General features: G+C 35.8%; 2 protein-coding genes across 2 annotated transcripts in view; one reads left to right on the top strand and one right to left on the bottom strand.

The window, feature by feature from the left end:
- Positions 1–15,363, top strand: part of LOC116662136 (endogenous retrovirus group K member 9 Env polyprotein-like) — a 77,555-nt gene extending 62,192 nt beyond the window's left edge. The window contains exon 3 of the mRNA XM_032475460.1: positions 14,060–15,363. Coding sequence (XP_032331351.1) covers positions 14,060–14,956 — 897 coding nt within the window. The 3' untranslated portion in view covers positions 14,957–15,363. The remainder of the gene's footprint in view (positions 1–14,059) is intronic.
- LOC116662134 overlaps positions 1–21,831 on the bottom strand; it is a 382,983-nt gene that overhangs the window by 280,549 nt on the left and 80,603 nt on the right. The window lies entirely within an intron of this gene.

Below are 21,831 nucleotides of genomic sequence, written 5' to 3'. Positions count from 1 at the left end.
TTTAATGCAATCCCTATCAAATTACTCAGGATATATTTCACAGAATTAGGACAAATCATAATAAAATTTATATGGAACCATCAAAGGCCTAGAATTGCCAAAGCATTACTGAAGAGAAAGAAAGAGGCTGGAGGAAGAACTCTCCCTGACTTCAGACAATACTATAGGGCTACAGTCATCAAGACAGCATGGTATTGGTACAGAAACAGACAAATAGACCAATGGAACAGAATAGAGAGCCCAGAAATGAACCCACAAACTTTTGGTCAACTCATCTTCAACAAAGGAGTCAAGAATATACAATGGAATAAAGACAATCTCTTCAGCAAATGGTATTGGGAAAACTGGACAGCAGCATGTAAAGCAATGAAGCTAGAACACTCCCTTGCACCATACAAAAAAATCAACTCAAAATAGATCAAAGACTTAAACAGAAGACAAGATACAATAAACCTCCTAGAGGAAAACGTCGGCAAAACATTATCTGACATACAATTTCAAAAATTTTCTCCTAGAAGAAATAAAAGTAAGAATAAACAAATGGGACCTAATGGAACTTACAAGATTCTGCACAGCAAAGGAAACCAGAAGTAAAAGAAAAAAACAACCTACAGAATGGGGAAAATTTTTGCAAATGAAAGCAACAAGGGCTTGATCTCTAGAATATATAAGCTGCTTATATGACTTAATAAGAAAAAATTAAACAACCCAATCCAAAAATGGGCAGAAGACCTAAACATGCAATTCTCCAAGGAAGACATACATACAAATGATCAACAGGCACATGAAAAAATGCTCAATATCACTAATTATCAGAGAAATGCAAATCAAAACTACAGTGAGGTATCACCTCATACCAGTCAGAATGTCCATCATTCAAAAATCCACAAATGACAAATGCTGGAGTGGCTGTGGAGTAAAGGGAACCCTCCTACACTGGTGGTGGGAATGCAGTTTGGTGCAGCCACTGAGGAAAACAGTATGGAGATTCCTCAAAAGACTAGGAATAGACTTACCATATGACCCTGCTCCTGGGCATATATCCAGAAGGAATCCTACTTCAGGATGACAACTGCCCCCCAGTGTTCATAGCAGCAGTATTTACAATATCCAAGACATGGAAACAGCCTAAATGTCCATCAAAAGGTGACTGGATAAAGAAGAAGTGGTATATTTATACAATGGAATACTACTCGGCCATAAAAACTGACAACATAACACCATTTGCAACAACATGGATGCTCCTGGAGAATGTCATTCTAAGTGAAGTAAGCCAGAAAGAGAAAGAAAAATACCATATGAGATCACTCATATGTGGAAAAACAACAACAACAAAAAGACAAACAACACATAACTACAAAACAGAAAGAGACTCACAGACATAGAATAAAAACTTGTGGTTGCCAAGGAAGGGGTGGTCAAAAATGATAGACTGTGATTTCAAAATGTAGAATAGATAAACAAGATTATGCTGTATAGCACATGGAAATATATACAAGATCTTATGTTAGCTCACAGAGAAAAAAATTTACAATGAATATATATGTTCATGTATAACTGAAAAATTGTGCTCTACACTGGAGTTTGACACTATATTGTAAAATGATTATAAATCAATAAAAAATGTTAAAAAAGAGAAAAAATCTGGAGTTTTTGCAATACTTATATGAAATACACTTTAAAATAAAGACTGTTACAAGAGACAAAGAAGGATATGCATAATGATCAATAGATTAATTCAAGAAGAACATGAGACAATAGTAAATATATATGCACCCAATATAGGAGAACCTCAATATATAAGGCAACTGTTAACAGACATAAAAAGAGCTGCTGATATTACTGTTTTCAAGATTTTACTTTCTTCTTGATTTTTGACAAAGTTTAGGATTTTTTTGTGGTTTAGATTTTTAAAAATGTTATATTATTGGGTTATAGTCAGTTTATAATATTATGTCAATTTCCAGTGCAGATCACAATTTTTCAGTTATGCACAAACATACATATATCCAATGTCACGTTCTTTTTCACATTCAGCTACCACAAGATCTTGTACATATTTCCTTGTGCCATACAGTATAATCTTGTTTATCTTTTCTATATATATCTGTCAGTATCTACAAATTTTGAATTCCAGTATGTCCCTTCCCATACCCCTCTCCCCTGGCAACCACAAGTTTGTGTTCTATGTCTATGAGTTTGTTTCTGTTTTGTATTTATATTCATTTGTCTTTTTTTTTTTTTTTGATTCCACATATGAGTGATTTCATATGGTATTTTTCTTTCTCTTTCTGGCTTACTTCACTTAGAATGACATTCTCCAGGGACATCCATGTTGCTGCAAATGGTATTATGTTGTTATTTTTATTGCTGAATAGTATTCCACTGTATAAATATACCACCTCATCTTTATCCAGTCATCTGTTGATGGACATTTAGTCTGTTTCCATGTCTTACTCTTAATCACCTCTGCTCAGAGACTCCTGTTGACATATCATGCATCCAAGATAAGGCACCCAGAATGTCACACCTAACAGATGGGCCATCCTCTCTTTTGGGATGGGACCTGACTAATTTACATAGCTTTAGACATTGTGATTTATACTAATGACCATCCTCCTTGAGACTCAGCAATATAGAAAAAAGAATGTATAGATTTAAAGCAGTAAAGGGGAAACAGAAAATTAATAAATTTCTTCAATTTAATAGAATGTGGTATTGAGATGAAAAGGTAAAAGCAAAAAGTATCATACATAAATATTACAAAATAAGATATAGAAACAAATCCTAATATGTAAGTGTTTTTAATAACTTTAAATAGAACAAACTTTCTAATTAAAAGAAAAAGTCTCAAAGTCTATGGAATTGGATTTTAGAAATCTTGTTATATTCCATTTATAAAGAGTACCTAGATTATAAAGATACCTAAAACACAGTGACACAGAAAATTCTAAAGTTAACAGAAAATAGTAATATGTGCCTATCACCAATGAAAGGGGAGCTTATGTATTTATCTTAATACTGGGCAAAATATGCCTTCAGGTAGATTTTTGTTTTTGAAATAGAGAAGTATAAGATCTATTGATACATCTAGATATTAGATTTGTATATTTGGAATAGATATATCTAATATATATTATATATTAGATACTTATATATAAAATATCATTAAATTTTAAACTTCTTTGTTCAGAAAAAAATTATTCCTTAAGATATTTTGCCTGGTGTTAATACAGCCAATATTAATCTATTAATTAAAATACATATCTATATATTAAATATATTTAATATAGTAAAAAGTACATGTTAATAGATATTACATAAGCTACAGTAATGATAATGTTATTAACAATATGACAATAGCAGTACTATTATTATGACAGTAATATTAATAAGATATTACTATCCTATATATATTTGATATATTTAGTTATCCCTAATATATAAATGATTTTATAAATACCTAGATACATATCTGTTTATGTAAAGTTTTAAACTTGTATGAACCTAAGTATCCAATATAAGACACTAGAAATAAATAAGAGTATACCCAAAGAACATAGAATAAAGGAAAGGATAAAATTAAGGACAGAAATTGATACAGGCCAATTTCACTTAAACATTAGAAACTGATTGCTCAAAGTTAAACCAAATCAAGCAAAGTGTGTGTGTGTGTGTGTGTGTGTGTGTGTGTAAATAAGTAAATATAATGTAAAAATACTAAGTGTCAGTAAGGTATGGAACAACTGGAACCCTCGTGCTTTTGCTTGGAGCAGAAATTGGTAAAACTATATTGAAAAACTCTTATCAAATTTTAATAAATTCATAAATCGAAAAACTATTTTAAAAAAGACATAAAAAGAGAAATTAACAGTAACTTATAATAGAGGGGGAACTTAACACCCCACATAAACCAATGGACAGATTGTTCAGAAAAAATCAATAAGGAAACACAGGCCTTAAATGAAATATTAGACCAGATGAACTTAATAGACATTTGCAGAGCATTCCTTTCAAAGGCAGCAGAATACAAATTCTTCCCAAGTACACATGAAACATTACCCAGGATCGGTCACATGTTGGCCCACAAAGCAAGCCTCGGTAAATTTAAGAAAATTGAAATCATACCAATCATTTTTCTTACCACAACACTATGAGATTAGATATAAACTACAAGAAAAAATGAAAAAAAAACCCCACAAACATGTGGTAGCTAAACAGTATGCTAATAAACAATCAATGTATCATTGAATAAATCAAAAAGGAAATTAAAAAATATTTAGAGACAAATTAAAATGAAAATATGATGATACAAAACTTATGGGATGCAGCAAATGTAGTTACCAGAGGGACGTTTATAGTGATACAAGCTTACCTCAGGAAACAACAACAAGAAAAAGTCTTAAATAAAAAAAGCTTAAATTTATACCTAAAGCAACTAGAGAAAGAAAAACAAACAAAATCCAAAGTTAGCAGAAGGAAAGAAATCATAAAGATTGGAGCAAAAATAAATGAAATAGAGACTAAAAATCAATAGAAAGGATTGGTGAAACTAAAAGCTGGTTCTTGGAAAAGATAAACAAAATTGATGACCCTTTAGTCAAGCTCATCAAGAAAAAAGATAGAGGGCCCAAATCAACAAAATTAGAAATGAAAACGGAGAAGTTGCAATGGACGCAGCAGAAATACAAAGAATCATAAGAGGCTACTATGAGCCACTATACGCTAAAAAAATGGACAATGTAAAAGAAGTGGACAAATTCTTAGAAAGGCACAATCTCCTCAGACGGAATCAGGGTGAAATAGAATATATGAACAGTCCAATAACCAACACTGAAATGGAATCAGTAATTTAAAATCTCCCAACAAACAAAAGTCCAGGACCAGACGGTTTCACAGAATTCTACCAAACATTCTGAGAAGAGTTAATGCCTATCTATCTGAAATGATTCCAAAAAATTTCAGAGGAGGGAGGAACATTTCCAAATTCATTCTATGAGGCTACTATCACCCTGATACCAAATCCAGAAAAAGATATCACAAAAAAAAATTTACAGGCCAATATCGCTTATGAATATAGATGCAAAAATCTGTGATAATATTAGCAAATTGATTCCAACAATACATTAAAAATATCGTACAACATAATCAAATATGATTTATCCCAGGGATGCAAGAACTTTTCAATACCCACAAATCAAACAATGTGATGTAGCACATTAACAAATGAACGCATAATAACCAAATAATTTCTTCAGTAGTTGTAGAAAAAAGCTTTTGATAAAATTCAACATCCATTTATGATGAAAAACTGTCCATCAAATGGGCATAAAGGAAACATACTTCAACATAGTAAAGGCCATATAGGACAAACCCACAGTTAACATTATACTCAATGGTTAAAAGCTGAAAGCATTTCCTCTAAGATAAGGAAAAAAACAAGGATGTCCACTATCACCACTTTTATTCAAAATAATTTTGGAAGTCCTAGCCACAACCCTTGGAGTAAAAAAGAAATAAGAGAAATCTAAGTTGGAAAAGAAGAAAAATTGTCACTGTTTTCAGATAACATGATGCCATACATAGAAAACCCTAAAGAAACTATCAGAAAACTACTAGAGCTTATCAATAAATTTGGTAAAGTTGCAGGATACAAAATTAATATACAGAAATTAGTTGCATTTCTATAAACTAACAATGAAATAGCAGAAAAAATAAATTAAGGAAACCATCCCATTTATGATTATGTTAAAAAGAATAAAATACGTAAGAATAAACCAACCTAAGGGGCAAAAGACCTATACTCTGACAACTAAGACACTGATGAAAGAAAATAAAGAGGACACAAACAAATGGAAAGATATGTCATGTTCTTGAATTAAAAGACTCAATATTTTTTAAGTGACCATACTACCCAAAGCAATAAACATATTCAAAGAAATCCCTATCAAATTGCCAATGATAATTTCAGAGAACTGGAACAAAAAATGTTAAAATGTGTATTGAAACATAAAATATCCTGAATAGACAAAACAATCTTGGGAAAGAAGAACAGAGCAGGAGGAATCATAGATTCAGAATATACTACAAAGCTACAGTACTCAAAGTAGTATGGTCCTGGCCCCAAAAATGACACATATATCAATGGAACAAGATATAAAGAAATAAATCCATTCCCTTATGGTCAATTAAACTATGACAAAGGAAGCCAAAAATACAATGAAAAAAACACTCTCTTCAATAAGTGGTGCTGGAAAAAGTGGACAGCTACATGTAAAAAATGAAATGAGAACATTCTCTAATACAATATACAAAAATAAAATCTATGAACCTACTCCTAGAGTAATGGAAATAAAAGCAAGAATAAACAAATGGTACCTTATTAAACTTTTTTCACAACAAACAAAACCACAAACAAAATGAAAACACAACCTACAGAATTGGAGAAAATATTTGCAAATGACATGAATGACAGGAGACTAATTTCCTAAATATAAAAACAACTTATACAGCTTAATAGCAAAATAAACAAACAAACAAACAAACACCAAACATCCCAATAAAAAAAATGGATGGAAGCTCTAAATAGGCATTTCTTCAAAGAAGATATCAGATGGCCAACAGGCACATGAAAAGATGCTTGATATCACTATTATTACAGAAATGTAAGTCAAAACTACAGTGAGATCTCACCTCACACCAGTCAGAATGACTATCATTAAAAAGCCTACAAATAAAAAATACTGGAGAGATTGTAGTGTAAAAGGAACCCTCCTACACTGTAGGTGGGAATGTAAATTGGTGCAGCCACTATGGAGGACAGTATGGAGGTTTCTTATAAAACTGAAAATAGAATTACCCTATGATCCAGCTATCCCTTTCCTGGGCATATATCCAGAGAAAACTCTAATTCAAAAAGACACATGCACTGCAATATCATAATATATTTTTACTTTTTAAAATATTCAAGACATGGAAACAACCTAAATGTCCATCATGTATATATACACACACACATATGTATGTATATATACTGGAATATTACTCAGCCATAAAAATTAAATAATGCCATTTGCAGCAACATGGAAGGACCTAGAGATTATCAAATTAAATAAGTAAGTCAGACAGAAAGGCAAATATCATATAATATCACTTTCATGTGGAATCTAAAAAAAGATACTAATTATATTTACAAACCAAAAACAGACTCATGGACGTAGAAGAAAAAAGAAACTATGGTTACAAAAGCGGAAAGGATGAGGAGGGATAAATAGACACATTACTACATGTAAAATAGATAAATAAGGACCCACTATATAGCACATGGAACTATATTCAATTTCTTGTAAGAACACATAATGGAAAATAATCCAAAAATTATATATATATATATATATATATATATATATATATATATATATATATATGAATCACTTTGCAGTATTTTTGAAACATTGTAAATCAACTACACTTCAATTTAAAAATTTTTAAATATTAAAATAGAGAAATTACAACCAACACCACAGAAATACGAAAAAGAAAACAATAAGAGAATATTATGAACAAAAATACTGGCAACAAATGGCTTAGAAAAAATTGACAACTTTCTAGAAACATGGGATTCACCACAACTGAACCAAAAAATAATAGATAACTTGAACAGACCAATCACTAGAAGTGAAATAGAAACAGCAATTTAAAAAAAAAAAAATCCCTGCAAACAAAAGCCCAGGAACAGATAGATTCACTGGGGAATTCTTCCAAACTTAACATAAAAAAAAAAAAAGAAGAAGAAGAACTCATACCAACACTTCTAAAACTCTTCAAAAGCTTGTAAAGAAAGTAACATACATAAACTGATATCAAAACCAAGAAAAGATTCTACCAAAAAAGGAACTTACAGGTCAATATCGTTGATGAATATAGATGCAAAAATATTAAACAAGCAAACAGAAGCCAATAATATAAAAAAATCTTACACTATCAGCAAGTTGAATTCATCTCAGGGACAAAAGAATGGTTCAACATAGCAAATGAATCAATATGATACACCACATCAGAAAAAGAAAGGCAAAAATCACATGATCATTCAATAGCTACAGAAAAAGCATGTGATAAAATTCAACACCCATTTATGATAAAAACCATAAACAAAGCATGTGTAGAGGGAATATATCTCCACATAATAAAAGTTATTTATGACAAACCTATAGCCAGCATAATACTCAACAGTGAAAAGTTGAAAGCCTTCCCACTAAAATCTGGAAAAAAATAAAGATGCCCACTCTCAACCTCTTCTATTCAATACAGTATGGGAAGCTCTAATCATAGCAACAAGACAAGAAAAGGAAATAACAGGGATCCAAATTGGAAAGCAAGAGGTAAAATTGTCATTTCATTTGGATAACATAATACTACAGATAGCAAACCCTAAAGGCTCCATACAAATCTTCTAGAGCTGATAAAAGGATTCAACAAGGTAGCAAGATACAAGATTAACATACATAAATCAATTGCATTTCTGTATAATAACAACAAAATATCAGAGAAAGAAAGAAAATAAAAAAAAATCACTTTTAAAATAGCATCCAAAAATATGAAATATTTATACATAAATCTGACCAAGGAGGTGAAAGATTTATACGTGGAGAACAGCAAACATTAATTAAGGAAATTAAAGATGATTTAAATAAGTGGAAAGATATCCCATGCTCTTGGATTAGAAGAATTAATACAGTTAAAATGGCCATACTACCCAAAGCAATCTGTAGGTTTAAGGTGATCCCCATCAAATTACCCAGGGCATTTTTCACAAAACTAGGGTAAATAATCCTAAAATTTACATGAAATCACAAAGACCCAGAATTGCAAAAGCAATACTGAATGAAAATAATGAAGCTGGAGGAATAACTCTTCCAGACTTCAAACAATACTACAGAGTTACAATAATCAAAACAGCATGGTATTGGCACAAAAACAGACATGTGGATCAATGGAACAGAATAGAGAGCCCAGGAATAACCCCACACACTTACAGTCAGTTAATATTCAACAAAGGAGGTGAGAATATATAATGAAGAAAGCCTCTTCAGCAAGTGGTGTTGGGAATAACGGATAGCTGCATGTAAATCAGTGGAGTTAGAACCTCATACCATACACAAAGATTAACTCAAAATGGCTTAAAGACTTAAACATAAGACAAGACATTATATACCTCCTAGAAGAAAACACAGGCAAAATATTATCTCCCATAAATTGTAGCTATGTTCTAGGGCAGTGAACTCAGGCAAAAGAAATAAAAGCAAAAATAAACAAAAGGGGCCTAATTAAACTTACAAATTTTTGCACAGCAAAAGAAACAAAACAAAAAGACAATCTATGGAATGGGAGGAAATATTTGCAAATTATGGGTCTGACAAGGGCTAAATTTCCAGAATGTATAAACAGCACACACAACTCAATAAGGAAAAAATGAAGAACACAATCCAAAAATGGGCAGAAGACCTAAATAAGCAATATATCCCTGCAAACAAAAGTCCAGAACCAGATAGCTTCACTGGATAATTCTATGAAAACATACAAAGAAGAACTTGCAACTATCCTTCCAAAACTATTCCAAAAAATTTAGGAGGAAAGAGCACACTCAAATTTATTCTGCACACACTGCTTTATGTCCCTTGTATTCTTCCTTGCAAAATAATTACACTGAACCTGAACCCCATTCTCTCCCTTCCTCTCCTCCTCCTACATCTCCCCCGGTCCTTTCTGCACCATCTGCCCCTCTTTCACAGGAGATCAGTTTACCGCTGCCACCACCTCCTTCTCCCCGTCCTGAGGATTACAACTGTAAGCAAACTGCTATGGAACAATGTTTTAAAGAAGGCTTACATTTGGGAGAGTTACATGCTTACCCAGTGATTGCAGGGCATGGGCAAGGTGTTAAGCATGAGGCTGTCCCTTTCTCGGTATTCAAGGAACTAAAAGCTAGTGTTATGGAAAATGGGGCTCAGAGTTCATTTACTAAAGGTATTCTCGATACAGTTGGAAATGCATATGTTATGACTCCTTGGGATTGGAGAGCTCTTGTAAAAACTGTCTTAACTCCTGCTCAATTTGCTGTTTGGTCTTCTGAATATCATGTAGGTTGTCTCTTACAAACTACTTGTAATGCTAATGCTGGTATTGATTGATCTGTAGAAATGCTTGAAGGAACAGGTCACTATGCTGATACTCAGCAACAGATCCATATGGATAGGCTGACTTTTAGGCAATGTACTGATATTGCCCTCATGGCATGGTGTAAGAGTCCCAATACCAAAGCTGCTAGTGGCTTCTTTGTTACCATTCAACAAGGCTCCACAGAACCTTATCTTGATTTTATTAATCACTTAGAACAGAGCATCTCTTGCCAAGTAGATAATCAGGAGGCAGCAAAAGTGCTCTTACAACAGCTGGCTTATGAAAATGCTAATGCAGATTGCCAGGCAGCTGTTGCCAGTATTTGAACTCAAAACAAAACTACAGCCGATTATATAAGAGCTGGCCAAAATGTGGAAACTGAACCCATCATGCTTAGGTCCCTGCAGCTTTAATGAGATCACCCTCTGCTGTGACCTGCTTTAAGTGTGGTAAACCTGGCCATTTTCAAAGGGAATGCCACAAATCCAATAAGGGAGGGCAAGGAGGTCCACCTCAAAAATTACCTAACAAAGACTGCCCTCAGTGCAGGCAAAGGGAGACATTGGGCAAACCAATGCCACTCTAAATTTGATAAGAATGGCAATCTGATTTCAGGAAACAGGAAATGGGGCACCAGCTCCCATGCCACAAATCCCAAGTTGAGCAATCCTGCCTGGTCAGCTCAAACACAGGTCTTTATGACCCAGCCTCCTCAGTTCAGTCCTGCAGAAACCCCTTCAGCAGTGCCTCTGCAGTGGACTTATGGTCTATCTCAGAATTAATTATTAAGAAACAAGATTATATATACTCTGCCTCTACTAAAATCTCTGGTCCTTCCCCTGAAGGGACCCAGGGTCTAATCATAGGCTGCTCAGACATATCACAGCAAGGCATTCTAGTTTTACCTCAATTACTTGATTCTAACTTTACTGGTGAAGTGAAAGTGCTTTTACAATCGTTCGGACTTCATGGCCTCTCTCCTGAAACTCAGCCTGCAAAACTTCTGCTCCTTCCCCTTAAAGGGATATTTGCCAGCTCTATAACTAGTCATCCTTTAGCTGTGGCAGCCCTCTACTGGACAAAAAGGATTGAGTTTCAACAGCCTCTTTTACCAGTAAATCTAAATGGCATAACTAATCATGGATTATTAGATACAGAGGCAGATGTTTCTGTTATCATGCAACACGAGTGGCCTCCTCAATGGGAAAAATCTGTAGGCCAATCAGTCATTACTGGTGTTGGGGAACAAATCTGCCAATGCAAAGTAAAAATTCTTTCAAATGCACAGGCCCTAAGGGGCAAGTCGCTTATATCCAACCCTTTATGTTACCCATTCCAGTCTCCCTCTGGGGTAGAGACTTTTTGAAACAATGCAAAGTCATTATACAGTCTTTTGGGTAAGGGCCACTGCTAAGATACCTCCCCTTCCACTGGTCTGGACTTCATCCACACCCATTTGGATTGAGCAGTGGCCTCTGAAAGGGGAGCATCTCTCTCAAGCAAAATTATTAGTTCAGGAACAATTGGCTATGAGTCCATGGAATATGCCTATATTCACCATTCCAAAAAAAGTCAGGCAAATGGAGATTAATACAAGACTTAAGAGCTATTAATGAAATCATTCAACTGATGGGGGCCTTACAGCTGGGTCTCCCTAACCCTTCCATGCTTCCTTCTGATTGGCCCTTAATTGTAATTGACTTAAAAGACTGCTTTTTTTTTTTTTTTTACCATTCCTTTAGCTGAATAAGACAGAGAACATTTTGCTTTCTCTCTACCTACTGTAAATAATCAAGCCCCTCTTTCACATTTCCAGTGGTGAGTTCTTCCACAAGGGATCATTAATAGCCCAAAATCTTTCAATATTTTGTTCCTCAAGCTCTACTTCCAACTTGCTCTCAACATCCTGCTTGTCTAATTTGTCATTATATGGATGGAATTCTTTTAGCAGCTCCTTTGCAGACACAACTACTCTCCACTTATAAATTTCCTACAATCCTCTTTGGCTTTCCTTTGGTTTAAAGATAGTTCCAGATAAAGTACAAATTGAACAGCCTTGGAACTATCTAGGTTACATTGTTTTCCACTGAACTGTCTGGCCTCAACCTATTCATTTACAGACAGAAAACCTACAAACTCTTAATGATTTTCAAAAATTTCTCGGGGCCATTAACTGGATTTGTCCAGTTCTTGGCATCCTTACAGGTCAATTATCTCATTTGCTTAATACTTTAAAATGAACCCTGCTTTGGACTCCCCACAAGCACTAACTCCAGAAGCTTTACAAGAAGTCACACTTGTGGAGCAAGTCTTGTTGCAAAAGCAGTTTTCTGGTCAACAAATTGGAAACCCTGTTTATCTATTTCTTTTTCCAACCCTTCACTCTCCCACAGGTCTCTTGGGACAGCTGATTAATGGATTAAGTTGTCTTGAATGGCTTTTCCTACCTCATCCCTTTAAAAAATCTTTAACAGCTTGTACTCAACAGCTTACAAATTTGTTCTTCAAATGACTTCGCTGTCAACAACTAACTGGTTATGATCCTGATGTTATCTTCCCTGGAATTTCACTGGAAAACTAACCATTTAGTCTCACAATCTTTGGAATTTCAGACAGCTTTGGCTGACTTCATGGCACAATTTACTTACTCTTTGCCCTCAGATAAACTCTTACAACAATTACCTTTACTCAATATCACTTTACCTTCTAAGGTAATACATTCCCCTATTCCAGGTGCTCTTACAGTCTTTATTGATGGTACTGGAAAACACAACTAAATCGGTCGTTGTATGGCTTGATAAAAACTGGAAAAAGTTTGTCACTTCAGGGCAGCCCTCTACCCAGAGGGCTGAACTGAAAGTTGCCATTATGGCTTTACAACGCTTTTCTTCCCAACCCCTCAATATGGTTGCTGACACAGATTTATGTAGTGCAGCATATAGAGGAAGCTATTGTCAAAGACTTAAATAATCAAAACCTACTTTCTCTTTTCCTTTCTCTTTAATCCCTCATTGATAAGTGACAACACCCTTTATTTATCACCCATATTCGCTCTCATAGTAATCTGCCTGGTCCTTTGACATTAGGAAATGAAATTGCTGATCAATTTGTTGGCTTTAGCCAGGCCTCTAAGGCTATGCAACATTCTCATGAGTTTTTTCACCAAAATTATAAATCCCTCATCAAACAGTTTCATCTCACCAAGGCACAGGCTAAACAAATCATTGCTGCCTATCCTGACTGTCAATGAATAGCCAGCAGTCAACCATCAAGGGGCATCAACCCCAGAGGCTTATCCCCTAATCAGGTATGGCAAATGGACATCACGCAAGTCCCCTTCTTTGGAAAATTGAAATATCTACAGGTCTCCATTGATACTTTTTCTCATTTTGTCTCAGCCTCCCTGCATACTGGGAAACAAATTAATATATTATCAAACATCTTCTCTCTTTTGCCTATATGGGTAAGCCTCAACAGATTAAGATGGACAATGGTCCTGGCTATACATCTCAAAAATTTAAACTATTCTGTCAAGATTGGAAAATTCAACATATTACTGGAATTCCTTATAATCCCACAGGTCAGGCCATTTTTGAACAGTCTCATTGTACCTTAAAACAATTGTTAAAACAAAAAAGGGGGAACCCACCAGGGACACCCCCAGCAGAATCTTTGAATAAAGCATTGTACACCCTAAATTTTCTTAACTGTGATGCCCAAGGTTTATCGGCAGCAGAAAGGCACTTTATGCAGCATTCAGAGAATAGCCCAAAAGCTAAAGTTCTTATCAAAGATATAGCCCTAGAGTCACCAAACTAGGAGGGCCCTTTTGAATTGCTAACCTGGGGGTGAGGCTATGCTTGTGTTCTTTCTCCTTCAGGCCTCAGGTGGCTACCTGTTCATCATCTCAAACCCTTTATCAAGCCATCCCATGGATTGGAGCAACCAGAGTCACCTGACTCTAGACCTGCAGCTCACAGAGGAAATAAAAAATCTAAATCAGAAAGGACAACAAAGATCAAAGCCAATGAAGCCAACAGGATCAAGCCCTGCCAAATGGAAAAGACAGATTGACTCTGCAACACCCTGGATAGCAGCCTCCACCCGGGAAGCAATTAACATATCTTGGGGCCAGATAAAGAAATTAGATTCTCAGGCCTCTAAGGTCCTGAGGGAGGCAAAAGTGCCTCACACTCCAAAATACAGGTTTCTGGCATATCAAACAGTAATTTCTCATACATCAGCTCAGGTATTGTTGTTTCTTTTACTCTTTCTGTCGCTTCCTTTAATGACAGGGGCCCATCTGTATTGGGCCCGTATTATTGACCCTCCAGTTTTCCGGCCAGTCACTTGGTGGGATGCAGACCCCCTACTCAGCACTAACGATACTCAATGGACTGGAGGAGTCTGGCTTGCTCCTCAGAGTCACCTGTTAGAAAATAGTGATTGGAAGATGCTAAATAAAACGGCTTCTTTTATCTCCTCTTCCCCCCCCCACCCGATTTGTGTGTCTAATGTCCCTTCATCCTTTTGCTTACATGGTAAAACCTGTACTTATTTGTACTGTTTACCTAAGACCGGCACAAAACATGCTAATTTAACTTTCATTTTTACTGCAGCTTTTGACATTAATCAAACAACTTCTGCAGCCTTCACTCTGCCTGTTGCTCACTGTCATATGTCTAAAGAACGGAGTCCTCATAGTCAATCCGTCTCTTGGGTCCCTTGCAGGGCACCCAATCCCCGTGGAGCCCGACTTTTTAACTATAGAGCCTAAGATTGGGACCAAAAAGGATATTTTTCTGCTAATCATATTCATATTGGATTTGGCATTCTGGCCACCTCCCAAGTAGCCTGGACGGATGGGGGACTCTGGGCATATTTTATGCCTAACTCTCATGCTTATAGTCCCTGACACATTAATCTCTGGCTCATTGTTTTGCCTTTCCTTCCCAGGACTCTATCACATGGTATTGTGAACAAAAATACTGCAATGTGAGTGAAAATACTGCAACCATATCAGTAAACAAAGAATGCTGACACCAAGTCATCAGTAGCTGCCACCACCCACCAGTGGGGACAGGCCTGTAGCCCAGCCTCTGCAGCCACTCACAATGGTGCACCCTGAGCGGACTCAGAATAAGAAAGGACAGGATACTGGCCCTAGGTAGCTAGGTGCTTGTCAAAGGAATGGATTCAGTGAGCCCAAATGTTTGCTTCCTCCCATACATAGAAAAGCACTAAATTCTTTAACTTGAGATGCCTGGTTTTCTTTAGATAACAAGTAATCTTTTATTGTTCCAACTACCTGGTCTTTGTTGTAAAGCTCCTATATATCCTAGCTTCCTCCCCTACCTCTTCAGAGCAGTCCCTCAGAGCGATCTGAGAGGCTGTCATCCCGGCTCGAGTCCTCCCACCAAATAAAACATAACTTAACTTTTAGGCTGCGTGTTTATTTCAGTTGACAGTTTTGGCGACCACGAAGAGACCCAGAGCAGACTTCTCTCCTTCGCCTGAACTCTACGAGGAACCGGAGCCTTGGTACCAGTAGTGGCCCTTTGTGCCCATCCGCCTCCTCGCGGAGTCCAGATGAATTTGAGTGGGTCTCTCCTGGTTCCCAGATCTCCCGTATTGGTTGATGATCCTGAGTTTTATTTTGCGGTGTATCCAGGTACCTGGCCCTCCAGTTGAGAAATACTGGGGGTAAATACCCACCCAGTGGACACATGCTGGGTGGGGTCTGGTTGAAAGATACCAGGAAATACCCACTCAGTGGAGACGTCCCGAGTGGGGCCCAGTTGAAAGATACTGGGGTCTGAACTGAGTGGTTAGGTAAGAGGCTGGTCTAACGCTTTCCTCAATTTGGCTACCTCCATTAACTTTGTCAGGATAAAAGTAAAACTCTTATGAGAAACCTTTCATCTCCAAAAATGGGACCCTTCTCCTGGCTGGTAACAGCTTTCTCGGGTGACTGAGAAACTTGCAGGAGTGGTAGAAGCAAAGACCTCATGCCATGCAGTTGTCCCTGCTGGAAAACCTGCTACCAATTTTATTCTGACAACCCGACCTTAAAATGGGGAATAGAACTTTCAAAACACAAGAAAAAGAAATGACAGACTGCCAGCCTCCAACAAATAACCCAGCCAGGTTTATTTACTTACAAAACTTACAACTTTAATTGGGAATTTAAAAAACAATCTCACTCTGAAAGTAACTAGCCAGGCCTGATAAAACATTTTTTGGAATTCTGACCTTATAAAAACAAAAGCCCCTTTAGGGGGAACTTGGATTTCTCTTCCTGTGTCCTTGAAATGTAGATGTTTGTCCTTCTCTGGGTGTTTCATGTGTGTGTGTGTGTGTGTTTGTGTATGTATATATGTGTTTCCTTTTATTTAAAGGAAGCCTTGGACTCTGCCATGCAAAGGGTACAAGTATTGTGTGCATGTGGCAGCCAAGCAAATAAATTGGGACTCTCGGCGGTTCTTTGTACTAATTCTCAGGCATTTTGTCATTTTGACCTTTGTTACATCAGCATGGGCCACAAAGGCCTTTACCTTTTGGGGAGTAAACTAGAATTTTATTTAGGCAACACCCCCACTCTCATGTGGAAAAGCCTCTTTATCTTATTGGTTTAAAATCACTATATACATATTAATTGATCGCCACAGAATGGATCATTTAATTTGGAAAAACTTCTAAATTGGTGAAAGTTAAGAGAGCTCTCATTATAAACAGCTGTTTTATTGGTACCTATTAAAATCAATCAAGTTTCAAGGTGGAAAAATATATCTAATGGTTAACCTAAGAACTTAGTTTAAAAGAGGGAAAAGACCGGTTTGGAAAGCTACATTTGTCTTTTCCCTTTCCCCTCAATGGTTTTAGAGATGCTAATAAAAACATTACAATATTTAATGTTAATTAGGTTGAGTAACTGAAAGAAGGAATTGTAAAAATGTCAAAAGATTTTTTCTTAAGGAGAAAAAAAAAAGGGACTTATCCCAAATGGATAAATATTTTTAGATGGTTATTTTGAATGGGATAAATAAAATGGACATTTTTGGATTAAGATACAAGGTTTTGATACTACACTATGTAAAGTTAAAAAAAAAAAAGGCCTAAGAGATCACCTACTGGTCCCCAACATTAAAGTTCAAACAAGCCCGCTTTATTTACCCCAGTTTAAAATATATATATTTATAGGACTGGAAAAAAATATATATAGACTGAGATACTTGATCAGTGATTGGGGCAACAGACCAATTAATCAAATGAAAATTTACAAGGGCCTAAGTCCTTTGGCTCAAAATTGGTGATCCCAGAGACTTTTATATAAAATTAGATAAATTGGACAAGAAATTTAAAAAAAAGGCTTCTGACACTCCTTCTAAAACTAAGAAATATTGATTAGACCTAATGAATATTAAAATTAAAGGTATAAGAGTTAATAAAATTGAGACAAAAGTTTGTAAAATTGGTATATTTAAGTGGGCTTTATATAAACCTCTTTTGCTTAATTATCTTGTGGGATAGATGTGTTTCAATGGAAAAATGCTTCCCCTTCTTGGTATTATAAGGCTGGGCACATATCTGTCCCTCAGAAAATATTAATTAAACAAACTAAAGGAAACCAACAGAGTTGCATGAGCCATCCAATATAAAGTAAAACTAAAAACTAATATTCAGGGGCTAAAAAAAAAAAAAAATTAGAGATTTACCCTGGGTTTAACTAATAACTCAAGGAAAAGAGATCTTACTAAATGCCTTCTGCAAGCTTTTGAAGACATGATAAATTAAACCTTAAAGTTTTAAAACATGGAATTCTTTGTTTACAGCTCTTCTCACTGATACAGTAAAGCAAATTAAGGAGATACAATTGAGCCTAAGAGACAAACCAGTTCTTTGGGGAACTGGAAGTGACTGTCTTTGTCTTGAAGATCAGAAATGTAAATACAACAAACAATGACCTAGGACTGACCTAATTAGCTCAAGGAGATAAAATTAAGGCCAAAGAAAGTTTTGGTATTTTAAAATTCAGTTTTTTTTATTCCTTTTTTTTTAAAACATTTTTTATTGATTTATAATCATTTTACAATGTAGCAGTCAAATTCCAGAGTTCAGCACAATTTTTCAGTCCTTCATGGACATATACACATTCTTTGTCACATTTATTTCTCTGTGAGTTCTCATAATATTTTGTGTATATTTCCCTGTGCTATACAGAGAAGTCTATTCTACAATTTTGAAATCCCAGTCTATCCCTTCCCACCCTCCACCCCCCTGTTAACCACAAGCCTGTATTCTCTGTCTGTGAGTCTATTTCTGTCCTTTATTTACTCTTTGTATTTGTTTGTTTCTCTGTTTTTGTTTTTGTTATTTAGATTCCACATATGAGCGATCACATATGGTATTTTTCTTTCTCTTTCTGGCTTACTTCACTTAGGATGACATTCTCCAGGAGCATCCATGTTGCTGCAAATGGCATTATGTTGTCGGTTTTTATGGCTGAGTAGTATTCCATTGTATAAATATACCAACACTTCTTTATCCAGTCACCTGTTGATGGACATTTAGGCTGTTTCCATGTTTTGGCTATTGTAAATAGTGCTGCTATGAACATTGGGGTACAGGTGTCATCCTGAAGTAGGGTTCCTTCTGGATATAAGCCCAGGAGTGGGATTCCTGGATCATACAGTAAGTCTATTCCTAGCCTTCTGAGGAAACTCCACACTGTTTTCCATAGTGGCTGCACCAAACTGCATTCCCACCAGCAGTGTAGGAGGGTTCCCCTTTCTTCACAGCCTCTCCAGCATTTGTCATTTGTGGATTTTTGAATGACGGCCATTCTGACTGGTGTGAGGTGATACCTCATTATAGTTTTGATTCGCATTTCTCTGATAATTAGTGATATTGAGCAGTTTTTCATGTGCCTTTTGATCATTTGTATGTCTTCCTTGGAGAATTGCTTGTTTAGGTCTTCTGCCCATTTTTGGATTGGGTTGTTTGCTTTTTTTCTTATTGAGTCATATGAGCTGCTTGTATATTCTGGAGATCAAGCCTTTGTCGGTTTCATTTGCAAAAATTTTCAGCCATTCCGTAGGTTGTCTTTTTCTTTTACTTCTGGTTTCCTTTGCTGTGCAGAAGCTTGTAAGTTTCATTAGGTCCCATTTGTTAATTCTTACTTTTATTTCTTCTAGGAGAAAATTTTTGAAATGTATGTCAGATAATGTTTTGCCAACGTTTTCCTCTAGGAGGTTTATTGTATCTTGTCTTCTGTTTAAGTCTTTGATCTATTTTGAGTTGATTTTTGTGTATGGTGCAAGGGAGTGTTCTAGCTTCATTGCTTTACATTCTGCTGTCCAGTTTTCCCAATACCGTTTGCTGAAGAGACTGTCCTTATTCCATTGTATATTCTTGCCTCCTTTGTCGAAGATTAGTTGACCAAAAGTTTGTGGGTTCATTTCTGGGCTCTCTATTCTGTTCCATTGGTCTATATGTCTGTTTTGGTACAAATACCATGCTGTCTTGATGACTGTAGCTCTATAGTATACTCTGAAGTCTGGAAGAGTTATTCCTCCAGCCTCTTTCTTTCTCTTCAGTAATGCTTTGGCAATTCTAGGCCTTTGATGGTTTCATATAAATTTTATTATGATTTGTTCTAGTTCTGGGAAATATGTCCTGGGTAATTTGATAGGGATTGCATTAAATCTGTAGATTGCCTTGGGTAGTGTGACCATTTTAACAATATTGATACTTCCAATACAAGAGCATGGGATATCTTTCCATTTTTTAAAGTCTTCTTTAATTTCCTTCATCAGTGGTTTATAACTTCCTGTGTATAATTCTTTCACCTCCTTGGTTAGATTTATTCCTAGATATTTTATTAGTTTGGGTGCTATTTTAAAGGGGATTGTTCCTTTACTTTCTTTTTCTGTTGATTCATCATTAGTGTAAAGAAATGCAACTGATTTTGAACGTTAGTTTTGTAACCTGCTAACTTGCTGATTTCTTCAATCAGCTCTAGTAGTTTTTGTGTGGAAATTTTAGGGTTTTCTATATATAGTAACATGGCATCGGCATATAGTGACACTTTTACCTCTTCTTTTCCAATTTGGATCCCTTTTATTTCTCTCTCTTGCCTGATTGCTGTGGCTAGGACTTCCAAGACTGTTGAATAGGAGTGGTTATAGTGGGCATCCTTGTCTTGTCCCAGATTTTAGTGGGAAGATTTTTGAGTTTTTCACCATTGAGTACTATGCTGGCTGTAGGTTTGTCACATATAGCTTTTATGATGTTGAGATATGTTCCCTCTATACCCACTTTGGCGAGAGTTTTTATCATAAATGGGTGTTGAATTTTATCAAATGCTTTTTCTGCATGTATTGAGAGGCTCATGTAGGTTTTGTCCTTTCTCTTGTTGATGTGAATGTATTACATTGATTGATTTGCGTATGTTGAACCACCCTTGTGTCCCTGGGATGAACCCCACTTGGTCATGATGTATAATCTGTTTTATGTGTTGTTGGATTGTATTTGCTAAAATTTTGGTGTCTATGTTCATCAGTGATATTGGCCTATAATTCTCTTTTTTTGTAGTGTCTTTGCCTGGTTTTGGATTCAGGGTGATGATGGCTTCATAGAATGAATTTGGGAGTATTCCCTCCTTTTCAGTCTTCCGGAAGAGTTTGAGAAGTACTAGTATGAGTTCTTCTTTGTACGTTTGGTATAATTCCCTGGTGAAGCCGTCCGGTCCTGGACTTCTGTTTGTAGGAAGGTTTTTAATTGCTATTTCTATTTCCTTTCTAGTGATCGGATTGTTTAAGTGGTCAGTTTCTTCTTGATTCAGTCTTGGTGGACAGTATGTTTCCAGAAACTTGTCCATCTCCTCTAGATTATCCAATTATTTCCATATAGTTTTTCATACTATTCTCGTATGATATTCTGTGTTTCTATTTTATTTGTTGTAATTTGTCCGTTTTCCTTTCTTAGTTTGCTAATTTGTGCTCTCTTTTTTTTCTTCTTTGTGAGTTTGGCCAGAGGTTTGTCGATTTTATTTACTTTGTCAAAAAACCAGCTTTTGGTTTGGTTGATTTTTTCTATGGTCTTATTAATCTCTATTGTATTTATTTCCTCTCTGATCCTTATTATTTCCTTCCTTCTGCTGCCTTTTGGGGCTTTTTGTTCTTCTTTTTCTAATTCATTCAGCTGCTGGGTCAAATTGTTTATTTGAGATTGTTCTTCTTTTTTGAGAAAGGCCTGTATCGCTATAAACTTCCCTCTTAGCACTGCCTTTGCTGTGTCCCATAGATTTTGAGAGGTTGTACTTTCACTATCATTTGTCTCAAGGTATTTTTTAATTTCAGCTTTGATTTCCTCAATGACCCATTGGTTTTTCAATAACATACTGTTTAATCTCCATGCTTTCCTTTTTTTCTCTTTTGTTTCTCTGTTGTTGATTTCCAGTTTTATGGCATTGTGGCCAGTATAGATGCTTGAGACAACTTCTATCTTCTTAAAATTGTTGAGGTTTCTTTTGTGCCCAAGTACATGATCAATCCTGGAAAATGTTCCATGTGCACTTGAAAACAATCCTTATCCTATTTTTGGGGGAGGTAATGCTCTGAAATTATCCACCAAATCTAGTTTTTCTATTGT

The sequence above is a fragment of the Camelus ferus genome, chromosome X (genome assembly GCF_009834535.1).
Source record: "Camelus ferus isolate YT-003-E chromosome X, BCGSAC_Cfer_1.0, whole genome shotgun sequence".
Taxonomy (NCBI): Eukaryota; Metazoa; Chordata; class Mammalia; order Artiodactyla; family Camelidae; genus Camelus; species Camelus ferus.
The sequence above is the reverse complement of the archived record's forward strand: the minus strand, read 5'-3'. Positions and strand labels throughout refer to the sequence as shown.